The 17,878-nt window shown below is 39.5% G+C and overlaps 1 protein-coding gene across 1 annotated transcript in view; it reads right to left on the bottom strand.

The window, feature by feature from the left end:
* smad3a (SMAD family member 3a) overlaps positions 1–17,878 on the bottom strand; it is a 37,909-nt gene that overhangs the window by 6,443 nt on the left and 13,588 nt on the right. The window contains exons 2-8 of the mRNA XM_053616956.1: positions 9,879–10,072; positions 9,249–9,383; positions 7,495–7,569; positions 7,215–7,265; positions 6,407–6,619; positions 5,497–5,634; positions 2,793–2,937 (exon numbers count right to left, since the gene is read on the bottom strand). Of these exons, the coding sequence (XP_053472931.1) occupies positions 2,793–2,937; positions 5,497–5,634; positions 6,407–6,619; positions 7,215–7,265; positions 7,495–7,569; positions 9,249–9,383; positions 9,879–10,072 (951 nt within the window). The remainder of the gene's footprint in view (positions 1–2,792; positions 2,938–5,496; positions 5,635–6,406; positions 6,620–7,214; positions 7,266–7,494; positions 7,570–9,248; positions 9,384–9,878; positions 10,073–17,878) is intronic.

Raw genomic sequence — 17,878 nt, 5'->3', positions numbered from 1 at the left:
CAGATACAGACCGCTATTTTCTGCAGCACACTTTAACTCCTTCATGTCTCTGAATGACTCTCAGCCTTGAGCTGCTGGCAGCTCCTCCACCACTACTGAAAATTCACTGAAGATCAAAGAGAGGCAGAGGAAGTGCGGGGTGGTGTTGGGACAGTAAGAGGACAGAGAGGAAAAAAACACGATGAAAGATGAGTTAAGAACGGGAGTGACAGATGAGATGAGGCTCTGATTTGCAGGGATTTATTGCCTTAACTTCAGTTTAAGGTTTGTACTGCTTTACAGTATTCCATTCAACCTGTGAGCAGAATAAATGACTCACTGACTGCACTAATGGAGAGGAACATGCCAGCCCAAGTACTGCTCCAGGCACAGTGCTGCATGTGGAATTTAGTTTAATATGTGATGAGGATGAAGAAATGTCTAAGTATTCTAACATAAATGTCATAAATCATCTTTCACATACTTACGCTTATAAATATTAAAAGCTGTGTATTTAGTTCCGCAACAGACAAAACGTTCGCCCGGCAGTTCCACAGCCTGCTCTCTGGATGGCATTTTCATAGGAGGCCAATTTAATAGGAACACTGTGCACTTGCTCGTTCATTTAATTTTCCAATCAGCTGGCAGCAGTGTAACGCATAAAATAATGCAAGAGCTTTAGATAATTTTCATTTTACTGGATGCTTTTTTTTGGTTTGTTTTTCGCACCGTGTGTAAACTCCATAGACTGCTGTCTGCTGAAAATCTCACGAGATCAGCAGTTACTGAAATACTCAAAATAGCCTGGCTGGCACTAACAACCAGGCCACAGTCAAAGTCGCTGAGATCACATTTTTTCCCAATTCTGATGGCTGATCAGGTGTTCCTATTAAAGTGCCTGGTGAGGGTATATTCTATAGGACGTAGTTATGAATGTCCCTAAAGCCAAACACGTTTGTATTCGGTACCTTGTTTAGGTTTTCAAATAACATCCATGTAATGGGAAATTAAAATAAAGCTGATCAATGTCGAGCACTCAAGCTCAGAGCTACTACCAGTTTCTAATTAACCTGACACTGTTGGGCCCTTGAGCAAGACCCTTAATCTTATCTGCTTAAGGGGTGCTGTATCATGGCTGACCATGCGCTCCGAGCCCAGCTTCCTAACAAGCTGGGATATGCAAAGGAAAGAATTTCACTGTGGTGTACACGTGAAAAAATAAAGCTTCTTTTTCTTCTGATCACTCATGCCACATAGCACAGAGGCTAGCCTGTTAATGTGAGCTAAAACACAAGGTCTGGTTGAATACCTCTGTCTGTTATGATCTGTCTCTGTTGTCTTTGAGTTCGCTAGCTTGCTACCATTGGCCTCGGCCATGGACTCACTCCAACACAAAGACAAGGAGCAAGGGTTCCTCTATGTTATGATGTCTAAGGACCTGTGTCAAGCTGTACGAGTAATTTGGGGTCGAGTATGTAGTCGGGCACAATGAGCTAGGACATATCTGAGCTGGGTGTGCGTTTGGAAACTCCTTCTGTACCAATTCGAGCCCATCAGCTCGGCCTGAGAATGAAAAAGAGAAGCAGGCTTTCTCTGTTGTTTCTGGTAATTACTATTACAGAAGTTCTAGGATACAGCAGCTCAGGAACAGCATGTTTAAGAGTAGTTTTCTTTCCTGACTCAATAATATTTTTCAAACAAAGCAAAAAAAAAAAAAAAAAATCCTAAGCACTGTAGCTTTAAGAAAGTGTGGGGTAAGAAAACGAATGTGTCGGTGAGAGCGAGAAAGAGAGTGAGTTGAAATGTCTACTTCTGTTCGAGAAGCAGAATTTCTCTATTTTCACTCTTTCATCCTTTCTCGTTTTTGTCTCTCATATGTCTTTATGGTGACTTTCCCAGTGGAAATCCTCAACTGGTTTCAATTATGGTCTTGGTTTCTCTCATTCCAACAAAAGATTACTCACGAGAGAGAGTGAAACAAAAAGGCAGAGTTGAGAGAGAGAGAGAGAGAGAGAGAGAGAGAGAGAAACAAAAAGGCAGAGTTGAGAGAGAGAGAGAGAGAGAGAGAGAGAGAGAGAGAGTGAAACAAAAAGGCAGAGTTGAGAGAGAGAGAGAGAGAGAGAAAGAGTGAAACAAAAAGGCAGAGTTGAGAGAGAGAGAGAGAGAGAAAGAGTGAAACAAAAAGGCAGAGTTGAGAGAGAGATAGAGAGAGAGAGGGAGAGAGAGAGAGAGAGAGAGAAAGAGATAGAGAAACCAGGAAACTCTGACACTTCTTAGAGCAGGGTGTGTTTTCAGAGCTGTGTGACTTGCTAGCACAGACCTGACAGTTTACACGGCTGGCCTGCTTATCTAGAGGTCTCAAGGTGGTGATCCAGTGGTGATTCTGGTTAGTGAACGCCAAAACCAGCACAGGAAAAAACAGACAGCTCAGACAGACAGACAGACAGATCTCTACTCAGCTGCTTGACACACATTCAGCTCTCCTCTCAACATTTCACGGGTTAGTAGAAAACCGCTGACTCATTGTGATACCTTTTCTTCATTTACACTAATACCTACTAATGACTTCCATAAAAACAGCAGGTTTAGAAATACGGGAATGAAACCTGGAAGGTTTCTATAAATAGCCAAAAACCTCGTACTGTTCTAAGAAACAAACAAACATCAATACTCCGTGTTTCTTTCTCCTCAGGTGGATCACAGAAGCACTTCTGACTAAACATTAACCAGACTTTAGTCATGATGATATCTCCTATTATAGTGCAGTGTTGAAGTAGAATGGTGGTGGCTCAGGTAAGGCAGCGTAGACTCACCTGTACTCGGCTCCCCAGCCCTTGACAAAGCTCATGCGGATGGTGCACATGCGGGTCAGCTGATACACTGCCTCGAAGCCTTGGTTCACTGACTGAGCCAAAAGAGCAGCGAACTCTTGATTATTGAAGATCTTCAGATTACAGCCTGACAAAACCCACACACACACACACACACACACACACAAATATTATATCAGCATTCTTGAAATCATTTCTGCGATAGAAAATAAGTATCACAATATATAGGTTTGCTCACAAACTGCCAGCAATACAGTTGTTTTTCATTTAACCCTTAGCGGTCGGCTCTCCCGCCTGCGGGAGAAAATAGAATGTTCGCACTTCCGCATCAATATCTCCGTGAGTTTTTGTCCTACAAACATAAACCTGACATCCCTAGAAACCTTGAACAGTCTACTTTCCAAATGTATATAGATAGAAACTACACATATTTTTAGAGCTTTGTGAGGAGAATAAAATGAACAGCATGCACGTTTCAGTCTCCGAGTCAGAAAATCGCTCTTGATGTCGAACCCATTAGCAACGAGAGCTGTTCATATGATAACATATGGTAAATCGGCGGTCGTTATTGGGTAATTACGAGGCAAGAAAACGTGTGACAACGCCCAAATTTACTCATATAAACAAGAGCACATATTACCCGAAAAGCAGGCACTTCTCCGGGGGAAACACAGTGCTTGGCGCTCATCCGGGGAAAACCGCCTGGAGCTCGCACATTTTACCCAAAAAGCAGGCACTACTCCGGGGAAACACAGCGCCTGGAGCTCATTTCACCCAAAAATCAGGACAGTGGGGATGAACGTTGCCATTTCGAATTTCGACTTGATCCGGCAGAGGATGTTTGTGATGAGTAAGTTTTGTTGACTAGCTTTTGTCATGGAATGATTATGATTACATGCTTAGCACTGCAATTCATGATGCACGCAAGCTGCAGCTAAACATTTCTAAAGCCTTTCATAGTACATACATGTTCAGAGTTGAGTGAATTATTTTGCCTCCGTCAACTATGCATACCATATCTGTCACTTTTCTAGATAAAACAAATGTAAAGCAGCTTGCGTTGCTAAAACTTCTCCGTCCACGTAACAGATTAGAAAAACGTATCATAGCAGCCAGAAAGGTCAACTAATTACCCATAAAGTATAGATAAAGTTTTTCATTCAAAGTCTTTGCTCTCAAACAAAAACCCCATGGAAGTGCAAAGCATGTGATGTCTTCCTTTGCCTTCAACAAGACAGAAACTGTTTTGAAGCTTGGTATCCTGATCAGGACTGACAATTCATTGTTCTTTTATTCATCTTATTTTGCAGTATTCCATTGCATGTTTGGGGTTGAACACAGTATTTTCAATAAACTGTAAAAAGGATTTTATTGTCTCTTCTTTCCTTACAACTCACACTGACCGGATGGGTGTGGGATGTGGGAGACATAATGACATCCTAAATGGGATTTACCTTTGACAACAGGGAAGGCCATTACCTTTGACAGTGGGGAAGGGAACTATTACAGGTGTTGACACCTATCTCATCAATATTCATTGACATTTCTGCATGATTTAATCACCTATGTGTAGCCAACACCTATGTTTACAAGGTTCAGAGCTCAAAAGTCCTGTCAAAAATGTTTATAATGTGTTTATCACAGTATCCCAAACACCACTGAAAATAGGTTTTTGAAAAGTGTAAATTCACACTTGATTTAAACAAAACCTATATTCATGACATTCTTACTGCTCTCAAATTACTGTTGGTGAGTTTGTAGTAAATATAAGCACTTTTGGATGAATGTTTTTTAGATAGGTGAAATATATTAAAATGTAAAGGCATGTCAGACTACCTCAAAAGTGTCGGAAAGGCCTCAGACTGTAGAGCGTTAAATAGAAAAAAAAAAAAACTGTTAAAAAATATTTTTATTATCAATAAACAAATTTATAATACATTTATTTTTACATTAATTTTTTTTATCTATTTTTTTAATTTAAATCTGTAAACTTTTTTAACATGTAAAAAAGTAAGATTAAGCTGCTTCCAGTCGGTTTGTGACTATAACAAAAAAAATGTAATTAAATTTAATAAAAAGATACCACGATATCACACAAAAAATGTATTATGAAGTAATTAATCAGGATAATTATATTATTCTGCAGCACTAATACTGACCAGCTATAGCAAATTGGATAATTTTCCTATTTGTTTCACTTTACCTCATGTTCATGGGCAAATATGTAATAATATAGATCCAAACATTGGCACTATTAGCTGTTATTTCAGCAAAATTATATATCAAATATCAAACATTGATGTTTTTTCATGTATCTTCAAATTGGGTTCAAGTACTGTGAGATATTTTTGCCAAACTGCCCAACCCTAAACGAAGGAAAACAAATAAGACACATAATTGGGATTTCAGGCCAAGAATAACATCATATTGCTGAATTATTGCCGGCTTATATTTGTTGATTATAATGCCATTATAATAATTTACTTATATTTTCATATTATCTAAGTGCATATTCAACTAATGATGATTCGTCTCGAGAACAAGGAACGAGGAATAACGGAGCCAGGAGAGAGAAAGTCCCCCAGTTCTTCTAAAGTCAGTTTAGTGATGTAATAACTGAACAAGATGGTTTATAATCCAAAAACATATCATATGTTTTGAGTTAGTGGGTTAGTTTGTCTCTGACCTGGTGGGATCTTGCAGACGGTGGCAGGGTGCCAGCCGTAGCGCTGGTTGCAGTTGGGACTTTGAACAAAGATAGCGCTGTCACTGAGACATTCAGCAAACACTTCACCTCCTATGTAGTATAAACGCACTCCCCGGCCTAAATAAACACACACACACATACATATATACATATATATAAAATTATAATATATTTTACCCTAAAGCAACATCCTGTCTATCTAGAGATCCAAGCACAAAAATAGATCCTCGAATGAATTTACTGTTTTAAGAAAATCGTTTGTCCTCATCATGTTAAAATGCATCGATCAAAAAAAGAGTAGACACACAGCAACAACAACTGAGTCTGGTCAAGGAAATTACTGTCATTTATACAGAGTTAGATACTGTTTTAGACTGTGATCACCATTTTACTACATACTTTACATGTAAACCTTACGAGAAGAAGAAAATGTAAACTGGTCAGAATTCAGAGGTCTTTAGTTAAAAAATCCCACCAGTGGATTTGGATCAAAGTGGAGAACTTACTAAGGTTTTCCAGAAAAGTGGTGAGTGAAGTTGAGCACTTTTTTTTATCACCTGAACAATCAGATTGAATCTCAGTGGGCAAGTGAAAACAATCACAGCTAGAGTAAGGGTGAAAAAAATCTCTTTTCTAGCTAAATCTGATAACAGGCATTGCTCAGTGCTTTTACGGTTAGAGCATGCTCGTCATATGAACTACAAAAAGTGCTCCAGGCAGTGCTTTTTCGTTACGAAATGCCTACTGTGATCAGAGCCTTAAGACCTTATTGCTTTAATCTCCTGTCAAGAGGAGGTGAATCCTGTCTATTTTTGTTTAAATCAAGGACTACGTCTTAACATGTTCACCATCTCTCTCTTTCTTGTATGAAATACGGAAGTCAGGGTACCAATGTGTCTGCGTGTGAGCTCCACGGCAGCGTTGCGGTTTATATTGGACAGCAGGCCCAGGCAGAAACGCTCCGAGTTGGACGGATCAGTAAACCCGTCTACTGTGAGAGAGGGCTGGGACGCGTGGAAGATTTCCCCCACCCGCTGGTTCAGCTCATAGTAGGATATGGAGCACCAGAACGCTGGCTCACAGTACGTCACAGGCTGCAGGTCTGGCAGAGGGAAAGACAGAGATGGTACATAAAAAATAAAACAATACAAAAATAAACAGTCAAAAAGTAAAGTTTGCAGTTTGAAGCATGAAATGGGTGGAGCTTGGTGACACAGTGATGCAATAGCAAGTGTAGATTCCCAGAAACAGGGCAATGGAAACACCAGCATTTCTTACTTGGGTAGGAAAATTATTGCCTTACACCGCCAGCTTCATAAACACACCACAATTCCTGTAACTGCTTCAAAAAAGGAAAAAAAAAAGAAAAAGAAAAGAAAGAAAGAGCTCCAGGAAATGGGCTGGATGAACAAAACCCCTATGTGTAGCACGTGGAAGTATGCTATTTATTATTCCAGCAACAAGGGGAAAGACAAGCCCCAGGATCTTCACTTCAGATAATAAGCAACAGGATACTGTCATGCATGTGAAGTGTGTCGTGTTTGTCCAAGTGCTCATACAGAGAGGAAAAACAAAAGGTTCATTCAGCTGTGGCTTCCTCTGGGTCAGTGACCAGAGGAAGAACTCATAACACAAGTGTACAAACACTAACACGTACAAATACGTACATACACTACAGACGGTACGTAAAATCCTACCTAAGTTGCTTGGCGGTGGAGATAAAGAATTTGGAGAAAGGCTTGGAGATCCTACAAAAAAGAAAGGAAGCAGATGGTCATAGATGAAGATATTTCACTGAACTGAATAAATATGATGGAGTGCACTGACAAGTATGTCCAATCACAATCATTCTTGCACTCTGAGCTGTAAAATATGACCAACTTTATGAGACGGCGTGAAATACTGTACATGTGATGTTTTATAGACATTTGTCTGGGACTCTGACTCAACTCTGATGTGTGGATAATGTTGACTTACCTGTGTCCATGCTAGGGTTCAAGGAATAGTCACTGGTCTCCCCATCCTCACTGAGGTAGCCTGGAGGAGGTGTTTCTGAAAAAAAACCCAATACACTCATGTATTACTATATTTCTGAGGTACTTGTTTATTAGTGTAGCTAAATACTGAACATTAACCCTAACCCTAAACTGAGACCCCCCCACAACCATACCCCCCCACACACCCACCCAGTCTACATGTATACGTAAAGACACAGATTGCAATCTCACACACACACACACACACACACACACAGAGGCCAAGCAGGTGCAACAAAAATTAATTACAGTACATTCAAGGACACATATTTTGCTTGTTTATGGACTGCTGAACAATTCTTCTCCTAAAGACAGACTGGATGAGCCTTGCATTTTTCATGCAACGTTAATCATTATTAGGGCACTTATTCATGTAGCACAAACTAGGACAGTGTGTGTAGTGAAAGAGAGTTAGGTCCTCACTTTGTGCCAAAAAATGAAGTATTTTTCTAAAATGAAACAAAAGATATGCACCTGCTATGTAACATCATAAGAAATACACCTGATACATAACGCCATAAGAAATACACATATGTAACATTATAAGAAAAAGGCCTGATACGTAACATTATAAGAACTACACATGATATGTAACATCATATGCTTGAAACTCATTAAACTGAATATAGTAATAATTACGGTGTGATTCAAGCTCATGGCGTTACATATCAGGCACTGTCAACAAAATGAGCTGCTTCCCAGTTCTTCAGTATGAAGACCCTGTATGAACCCTTACAAACACACGCACACACACATCGACCTGCTAACAGGTGTAGCACTTGTGACTCATAATAGCTTTCCTCAGACTGAACTTCCTGTTTAGATTAAGTTTATTTTCAATAGCAGCAGTGCAGAATGGCTCTGCCTCGGAAATGGAAACTCAAACTTACTGTAACTGACCACTTTTCAAAACCCTCAATTAAATACCATTCTGATGACGCAAATTCAGAGCACATCCCAAGTTAAATCTGCCAAATGCAGCATAGATTAGCTATTTCCCACATGTACAGTAATGTTTACACAGTTGGGTCAAGACCAGGAGCTCAGTGTTAAGGGTTTTTTTTTTTTTTTTACTACAGCCTGACCCTGCTTGTATTGTTAACATTTGTTTCAGTTTTAAAGCATGTCAAGTAATAATGATGAACAGTTTGTGTGAGTGTGTGTGTGTGTGTGTGTGTGTGTGTGAGAGAGAGAGAGAGAGAGAAAGAGAGAGAGAGAGAGAGATAGAGAGAGAGAGAGAGAGTCTTTCGGTTTCTCAGAATGTTCCCTGGGGTGGCTCCATTGTGTGTGTGTGTGTGTGTGTGTGTGTGTGTGTGTGTGTGTGTGTCTGCAGCAGTGTTCCTGGTGCTCGTCCTTGCAGGCCCGAGTGAAGTGGACTCTGCTAAACTGTTTCTTTGTCTGCATTTTCTGTCTCCGTCTGTCTCTGCCAGCTCCTGTCCTGACCACAGCTCATTCAGCCTGACATGTAGGGAATCCAGCTCAAGTGCTCAGAGCATTTTGTGGTAAGAAGTGATCTTTAACTTTTATTTCCTATAAGTTTTAGCAGTTCGCCTTTCACAGGTAGTGAAGACAGGAATCTTATGCTTTAATGCCAGTTCCTAATACACATGTCTCTAAGAGCTAATTGCTCTCTAATTGCTTCTATATTTTCTGGGAGAGACACACTTGACTACGTGCACTTTCTCAGACTCTTACCTGCAATGTAGTTGCTCGGTGGCTCGATGCCAGCGGGGAAGTTGGTGTTTTCAGGGATGGAGTGACTATAATCATCCAGAGGAGGAAACTCGCTGGGAATCTCAGTGTGCCGAGGAACCAGAACTGGTGGAAGAACTACAGCGAGAGAACAGGGATACTGGTTATTCATGGACAACCGATCCCACATGAAATAACCATATAGTCATAGTTTAAAGGACAGCACAAAAAGCTTGGATTTCCAAATATTTGGTTTCCAAACTAGACACTGCAACCAAACACTCATATTCATGCTACCTGCTGCAACACTGTACCACTTGGTTTTAAGTTATAAAAAAAAATCTTGGACCCCCGGCAATACATTACAGACCAGACGAGTGTAGATACCACTTTATACAGCATTATCGACATATTCTTTACATACAGGAAATCGCACCCTCATTTACCTACATGTCTAGTACAAACACTCTTCATAGTGCTGTTTGTCATCAAAAAGAGTGGGTTTTTTTATTGGCTCTCCTCCTACCCATTACTGTGTTACCAAAATAAAGCTCTAGGTCTAGAAACTACTGTTGCTTGATCGTTGCAAACAAGAGCACTCCCTCTATGAAAACAGAAGAACCTGTCTCTTACCTGGCGTCTCTACGCGCTGATAGTGGTAGGGGTTCACACACACCTCGTCCTTCTTCATATGGAAAGCAAACTCACACAGCTCCATGGCTCTCAGCTCGTGGTGAGACTGAAGGTCCGGCCAGCGCCACAGCCGGCAGTAGATCACATGAGGGAGACCCTTCCTATGAGACACCTGTAACCTCCCGTCCAGAGATCTGACACACACAGAAAAGATAGTAAGACAGATTAGTGGAGGAAAAAAAACATCAGTTGTCAGCAAATAGTTCGTTTATCTGGTTACCAAGCACAACACTATCACGATTACAGTGTAGAAAACCTGTAAATAGAAACATAATATAAAACAAGATTGCAATTGTTCTTTTTGACTGACACCTTTTTTTCTCCTGGTGAAGTCAGAATGGAGACCATTTATATTTCTGAGATTTTTTTAAAGTCATTATTCATTTGGTGGCTTGCATGTTCTCCCCGTGCTTCAGGGGTTTCCTCCGGGTACCCCAGCTTGCTCCTCCAGTCCAAAGACATGAGTTGTAGGCCGACTGGCATTTCAAAATTGTCCGTAGTGTGTGTGAATGTGTGTTCGATTGTGCCCTGTGATGGGTTGGCACACCGTCCATGGCTTGTGCCCCAGGTTCCCTGGCTTAGGCTCCAGGCTCCGCTGTGTAGGATAAACGGTATGGAAGATGGATGGATGGATGGATTCTTTCGGTGTTTGCCAGAACCTTTTAACATGGTGTTAAACATCCTGTAGCGAAATGTAGCTATAGTTGAAAACAGTTGCCATTGCAAGAGCATCATTTCTTCCTGTAAAATCACACACATGTCTATCCTGAAGGGGATAAAATGATCAGATCTTGAGTTTTATTTGGAGGGGTAAAAACACTTGTATTACAGATCCAGACAGAAGTTAAATCACAGAGTTGCAAGTGTAAAGGATCAAATTCCCACAGCTACTCATGTAAAACTATCACTGACTGAACAGGGCTATACTGATAGAGCATGCTGATAGAAAGAGGATGTTTTACTGTTTGCTCAGAAATGACATGTAGGCAGAAACACACAAAGAAAACAGTTTCCTGACCAAAAATCATGTGCTTTTGTACCATCAGTACGAAAATGAAAAGGAAAATGAAAACAGGAAGCGAATACACAAGAGACTTTACAGGAAGGCATATGGTGCATTTCAAATAGACAAGTTTTATTACGTGACACAAGGTCCTGAGCAGAGGTTCAAACCTCATATAGCTAAATGTTTTTAATTCTGATCAAGCAGTCAGTCTTCTTTATTCTCCTCCAGATTAGTTGTAAGCCTCTAGCATCATCCGAATCCACTCAGCCATGGAAACACTATTGTATAGAGACTTGTCTCTCTCTCATACATACCACATATGTTTAAGCAAACATGCACAGACACACGTGCAAACAAACTGAAACGCTTTAAGGAACCATAATGTCAAAGCCCAAGAGCTCTTTAAAAGATGTCTGTTAGACTGTAGAAAACAAATGTGCTTTCAGTTTTTAAGCCTTGATTTGTCTGCCAATTAGGAAGAAAAAAAAATTGATGGAAAAAACAGAAAACCAGACATCCTATTGAGAGACACTAACAGCGAGGGTCTGAAAGAGAGAGAGAGAGAGAGAGAGAGAGAGAGATTGGCTAAAAGAGAGGAAAACAGAACTACATCAACAAATCTAATAAATATGAAGTCTAACCAAAAATGAATTACACGATGCAGCGCTTCAATTTATTCAGTCATGGCCTAATTTTTAGTCATCCATAGCTTGTATTTCATATAACAACTACAAAATCAAGGTGAGGTTCCTCATTCACCCTCCTACAAACACACACACAAACACAAACCCACAGTGTCAGGGTCAATGGCTGGGCTGAAGGAGGAAAGGGAGGGCTGTGCATGTACACAAGCTGTCATTTCCTCCGGTTTACACTTCAGAGAGTGCCGAGAGCAAGAATGAGAGAGAGCAAGAGAGCAAGCGCGAGAGAGCGAGAGAGTGAGAGAGAGAGAGAGTAGTGAGTAAGAGAGAGAAGCAGATCCACAGAAAGAACAAGAGAAAGATACAACAAACTAAATCTTAAAAGATTAGCTAGTATTTCTCATTATGAAATTATAATATATATAATATCGGAGCATTAAGTCTATTTCTAGATAAACTGATTAATTTGATGTTTTAAATAGGCAGATGATTTTGTATCTTTCCAGAAATAAAAGCTTGAAAGAATTAAGACCATAGAACAAGACAATTTCAGCCTTGAAATGAGTAAAAAATATATTAAAATAGGCTTAATAAATATATTTTTTAAATCAAGCAACTGAATATAGGGTATTATTAGTTGAATTTGCCTGTATGTATAATATTTATACTTGCTAAGATATCCTTTTCTGCAGTGCTCTTCTAATGTGTTTGTGCCCTAGACAATAATCTGTGGCATTCAGTCCTCACAATACACATAAAAGGTATTATTCGAGTCTAACTGACTGTTTTTATTTTCTCTCAATAGGTTTACCTGTGAGGTGACTGTTACAGCAGGACATACAGTCCCTTCTGAAAGTACTGGAACGGCAAGGTCAATTATATTGATTTTGCTGTGCACTGAATGCATTTGGGTTTGAGATCAAAAGATGAATATGAGATGATAGATGAGAATTTCAGCTTTCATTTCCTGATATTCATGTCTAGAAATGTTAACCAAATTAAAACATAGCACCTTTTGTGGCAGACCACCCACTTTTTAGGCGAGCAAGAGATAAAAAAAAAAGGAAAGTAAATTAAAGTAAATAACACTTAATATTTGGTTGCATATCCTTGCTTGCAATAACTGCATCAAGCCGGTGGACCCACTGACATCACCAATCTGTTGCATTCTTCTTTTGTGTTGCTTGTCAGGTCTTGGGTCGTTGTCTTGCTGCATGATGAAGTTCCTCCCAATTAGATTGGATGCATTTCTCTGTAAATTGTCAGACAGAATGTTTCTGCAGGCTTCTGAATTCATTCTGCTGCTCCCATCATGAGTTACATTATCAATAAAGACTAGTGAGCCTGTTCCATGCAAGCCCCAAGCCATGACACTACCTCCACCATGCTTGGCTGATGAGTTTCTATGAGCTTGTTTGTTCTTTCTCTACACTTCGACCTTTCCATCACTTTGGTAGCGGTTAATCTTGGTTCCATAACTTTTGTGGCTCATCTCTGTATTTCTTCACAAATTCTAATCTGGTTTTCTGATTCTTACTGCTGATGATTGGTTTGCATTTTGTGGTATGGCCTCTATATATCTGCACTTGAAGTCTACTTTGAATTGTAGATTGGGATACCTTCACCCCTGCCCTGTGAAGGTTGTTGGTGATGCCACTAACTGTTTTTTTTTTTGGTTTTTCTTCACAGCTCTCACAATGTTTCTATCATCAGCTGCTGATGTTTTTCTTGGCTGACCTGTTCCGTGTCTAGTTGTGGTTTCTTTCTTTTTCAGCACATTCCACATTGTTGTAATGGCTATGCCCAATGCTTGTGCAATGGTGCTGATCAATTTTCCCTCTCTTAGCTTCAAAATGGCTTGCTTTTCTCCCAAAGACAGCTCTTTTGTCTGCATGTTGGTTTATCCTTTTTAACAACAAATGCAGTCTCCACATGCAAGACATAAGGCTCAAACCAAGAGTAGACATTCAGCACTATTAATTCTTTAAAGAATCACTTTAACAGGGCACATCTGGGCAGCAAAAAGAATGATATGATATGATATGATCTCTCGCAATACTGATTAATCATGCAGCAGCAGAAATACTTAAAAATACTTGAATGAATTTAGCATAGTGAAACTAAATGCACAAAATCCACATGTTGGGAGTGGGATTGCAGTCCCCTGAAGTTCTGACCCTCTGCTCTTCTCATACATTATGTATGACGACGGCATTATGCATTAAATATGCATTAGCACGCTCTTACCCCTCTTACCCTAAGTGATAGAGAGACAGAGACAGACACACACACACACACAGAGAGACTAATGAAAAAGGTTATCCTGGTTCAGCAAAGCTCCCCAAGTTCTTTTCAAATCCGAGGCACAGACACCATTCATGTCACAAACACTTAATCATCAGGAGAGAGTGCGGGAGAAAAAGAAAGAAAGAAAGAAAGAAAGAAAGAAAGAAAGAAAAAAAGAAACATGATCCCGAGCAACACTCTTTTCATATATTTAATAACTTTGTGGATGAATGATGTTTATGGCAATGGTGAAATGGCTCAGAACAATGCTTTGAGATTCTGGTACGTTCTGGTAACTTCTAAATATGCTAAACATTGTTTAATAATAGCACCATAATGTGAAAATTTACCTCACATAAATGTTCAGTGTTGCCTTGCATCACTTCTCAGTTCATTTACCTTGGAGACACAGCACTCAGACTTTATTGTCAGTACAGATATCGTGGGCGAAACTGAGTTGGAAAATGACTGCCAGCTGACTGTTGAGAGGAAAGCTGATTAACAGCACTGTGCCATAACTGGACATGGACACACACACACACACACACACACATCCAGAGGGTAGGTCTGCCCTGCTGCCCCAGTTCAGAACAAAGGCTGTCACTTTAGAACAGAGAGGGGTGAAATTTAGAAGGAAGAGTGTAGGAGGGAGAAGAAGAGAGAAGTAGGAGTGGAATGCAGGACTGGAACAAGGAGGGAACGACAGCAATGACCTGACAAGATCTAAAGCTGGCAAGCAGATTTAATCTGTACAGCAGAAACAGGGGGCTTTCAGATTCTGTAAATAAGACAGCAAAAACTCATATGTTGCTTTCACATGTACGTTTTTTTCACATATCTTGAGTCTGTTTAAATGAGACCCTGGTGCGTTTTCCTTTTTGGTGCAGTTGTTTTGGGCAAGTGACTGATGACACAGCAATCACATTCAGGTGTGCAATAAAATTGCTGAGCAAGGTAGACTTGGTCCAGTTCCAAGTGCACTGTAATGCATTTGGGTTGATTCTGGTAAACTGACTTACAAGATAAAAACTGAGCCAAAGGACAGATATGTAGCGCTGCCGGAAATTTGATGTGTCCTGGATATTTGGGCTGATGGAAAAAAAAAAAAAAAAATCAGAAACGCTGGATTATTAACGAATCATTTAGGCACTGTGTTCTCTGTGCTTGGATGATTTTGGCAAAGTTTTCTTCACTGTATTTCAGACTAATGAACAAAAGAGTTTTACAAGTACATTTATATCTCTACATGCCCCTCAGCCATAGCTGTTGTTGTTTTTTGTTTTTTTGCTTTTTGTTTAGTTGATGTTTTGTATTTAAAAATGTTTGATTTTACTCAAGCTTTTATTAATTTTCTTTGTGCGTTTTTCGCGATTTTCCAAACTAACTGCACGTAATTGTTTTGCACGGTCTTTCACAGTGATGTTTGTTGGTAAATGAGACCTTTTAGCTGTACTCATGTTCGACACACGTGAATCAAAGAGGGCTTTGGCTGAATGCGTGTTGTGATGACGTCACATGACGCATCTTGGCCCAAATCCGCGGAAAATCTGCAGTAATTTAAACAAATGGCAAGCTCCTCCAAATATTACTGAGTTTGTTTGATTTTGAGTTGATTTCTGTGATCGGAAAATTGCGAAATCCTGCCAAACAAACAAACCGAGTATAAATTTTGCTCTGATCCCGAAGCTCCCTAAACTCCACCGCTCCACAAGGACACATCTCTACCCACTTACTGCAAAAAAAATGTGTTCTCAAAGCAGAAAATATCATGACTGGTTTAGTTGCAGCTATCAGAACATACAGTAATGTGGGAAAAAATAAGTACACTGTTTTTTTGACATATTTGGAAAGCAAACATTTGATCCTCTTTGAAACAGTGCCTATTAAAAAGGAGATACAAATGACACATAACATTGACATTTTGTAGTAATTTTCACAATTTAAATTAACAAAAAAAAAAAACAACAGATCAGTCCCATGGAAACAGTAAGTAGACCCCTACATTTATCACACCTTCAAATCCATAAAATTAGAATCAGGTGTTCAAGATTGGATGCCGGTGATTAGAACCTGCTTAGGGAGTGCAGGTGGAACCTGTTTTATTTATACCCCTCTCATATCTAGTGTCTGCTGTTCCCTTTGTTATTGAGGTGTGTGGTGTCGTCATGCCAAGATCTAAAGAGTTCTGTAAGGTCTTCAGAAGAGAGGTTGTGGAAGCCTATGAGTCTGGCAAGGGATTTAAAATATCATTAAATTATCTGATATACATAATTCCACTGTAAGGAAAATAATCTACAAATGGCGGAGATTTCAAACGACTGCCAATTTGTTCAGGACTGACCATCCCAGCAAATTCAGCCCAAGAGCAGACCGTCTGATGCAAAAAAAAATAGTCTCCAAGAACCCCAACATTTCATCACAGGATCTGCTAATAAGTCTTGCAACTGTTGGTGTCACAGTGCATGCTTCTACAATCAGAAAAAGATTGCACAAATTTGACCTGCATGGGAGGTGTGCCAGGAAAAAGCCTTTGCTGTCTAGTAAGAACATTAGAGAAAAGACTACAGAGTGGTAAAAATTCCAGAAAGCCAATTGGACAATTATGCAAAACACAGGAAGTTATTTCTGCTAAAGGGGGCAATACTAGCTTCCGAGTCCAAGGATGTACTTACTTTTTCCACAAAAGAATATCACATCTGTTGATATTTCTGTTGAATAAATGATTGAAATTTTCCTTGTGGTTTTGTTCAGGTATATTAACTTCATTAATAGACACTCTTTTAAAGGATCAAATGTTTGCTTGTCTAAATATGTAAAAGAAAAAAAAAAAAAAAGCCAACAATTTCCATGGGGTGTACTTATTTTTTCCACATGAATATATTACAAAATTCTCAACCTGAAAGTTCTGCGCATAATAATTGCAGCATCAATTATTTACATTCTGCTACTTTTAACGCATGGTATAACAATCGAATCACTTTTTATGTAAATGCCTGATTGCAAATACTGAGCTGTATTTAATTTTCTTTGTTGTAAACTGAGGATTATTAAAGATTATTATTAATATTGATAAGTACAACATTATTACGCAGTCATTATCAACTTTCAGAGCTTTAAGTTCAAAAACAAAATAAGAAACTTTAGACACTTTTCGAAGTTTCAGAAGACCTGAACAGTCTATAGATTGTGATGTAAATGTGATGCAGAAAATAGGGTAGGTTAGACAGACCGCAGACTGCTTCCAAGACACACACACACACACATAACCCTTGACCTTGAACCCTAAAATACCCAAACTCCCTCCACACTGCTTGCTATTGCCCTTCCCCCCAAATCTATTCATTAAAATAACATCATGAAGGCTACGGTCAAAGACAAGGCAGCTTCCCAATTCAGCATATAGTTAAATAATAGACGTTTTCACTTTGGCCCAAATCACAAAGCTCTTCCTCCATCACATGTCCTCTGCAGAAACTACTTGCTACACAGCTATAACACAAAACCCTCAGACCCAGTTTACACACAGGCTTTTAATCAGGATTATATCTGAGATTATAGAGATTTATCCACTTAAAAACGCAGGTGCAAATGCACCCAATACACAATAAACAGATTGATTATGCCATTTAATTTTTGCAAACCAGACTTCTAGCTATTGCTACAGAGTCTGGTACTCTTTATCAATAAACATGCCCAGTAACTACTCTCATTTTGACAAAGCAAACAACATATCTGGTTTACACAAGAAATAAGTTGCTTATTAGTCATTTGGACAGCTTGATTTGTGGACCATAGGAACATTTTCTCTTGGCTGCACCCACTACACCTCACTGCTGAATTTACCAGTCTAAACAGCCTCCTGCTAAAGAGTGACTGCCAACATTACCAGTAAAAGTACCAGCTACCATCACTGATACAACTGACATGAGGAAATTACTCTCAATACGCCAATCAGATTTCAATCCCGCTAACCAGACACTGACAAATGGCATGAATGAAAATCATGT

Source organism: Ictalurus furcatus, chromosome 27 (assembly GCF_023375685.1).
Source record: "Ictalurus furcatus strain D&B chromosome 27, Billie_1.0, whole genome shotgun sequence".
NCBI lineage: Eukaryota > Metazoa > Chordata > Actinopteri > Siluriformes > Ictaluridae > Ictalurus > Ictalurus furcatus.
Note: the sequence above shows the minus strand (reverse complement) of the source record. Positions and strands in the feature narration are given on the sequence as shown.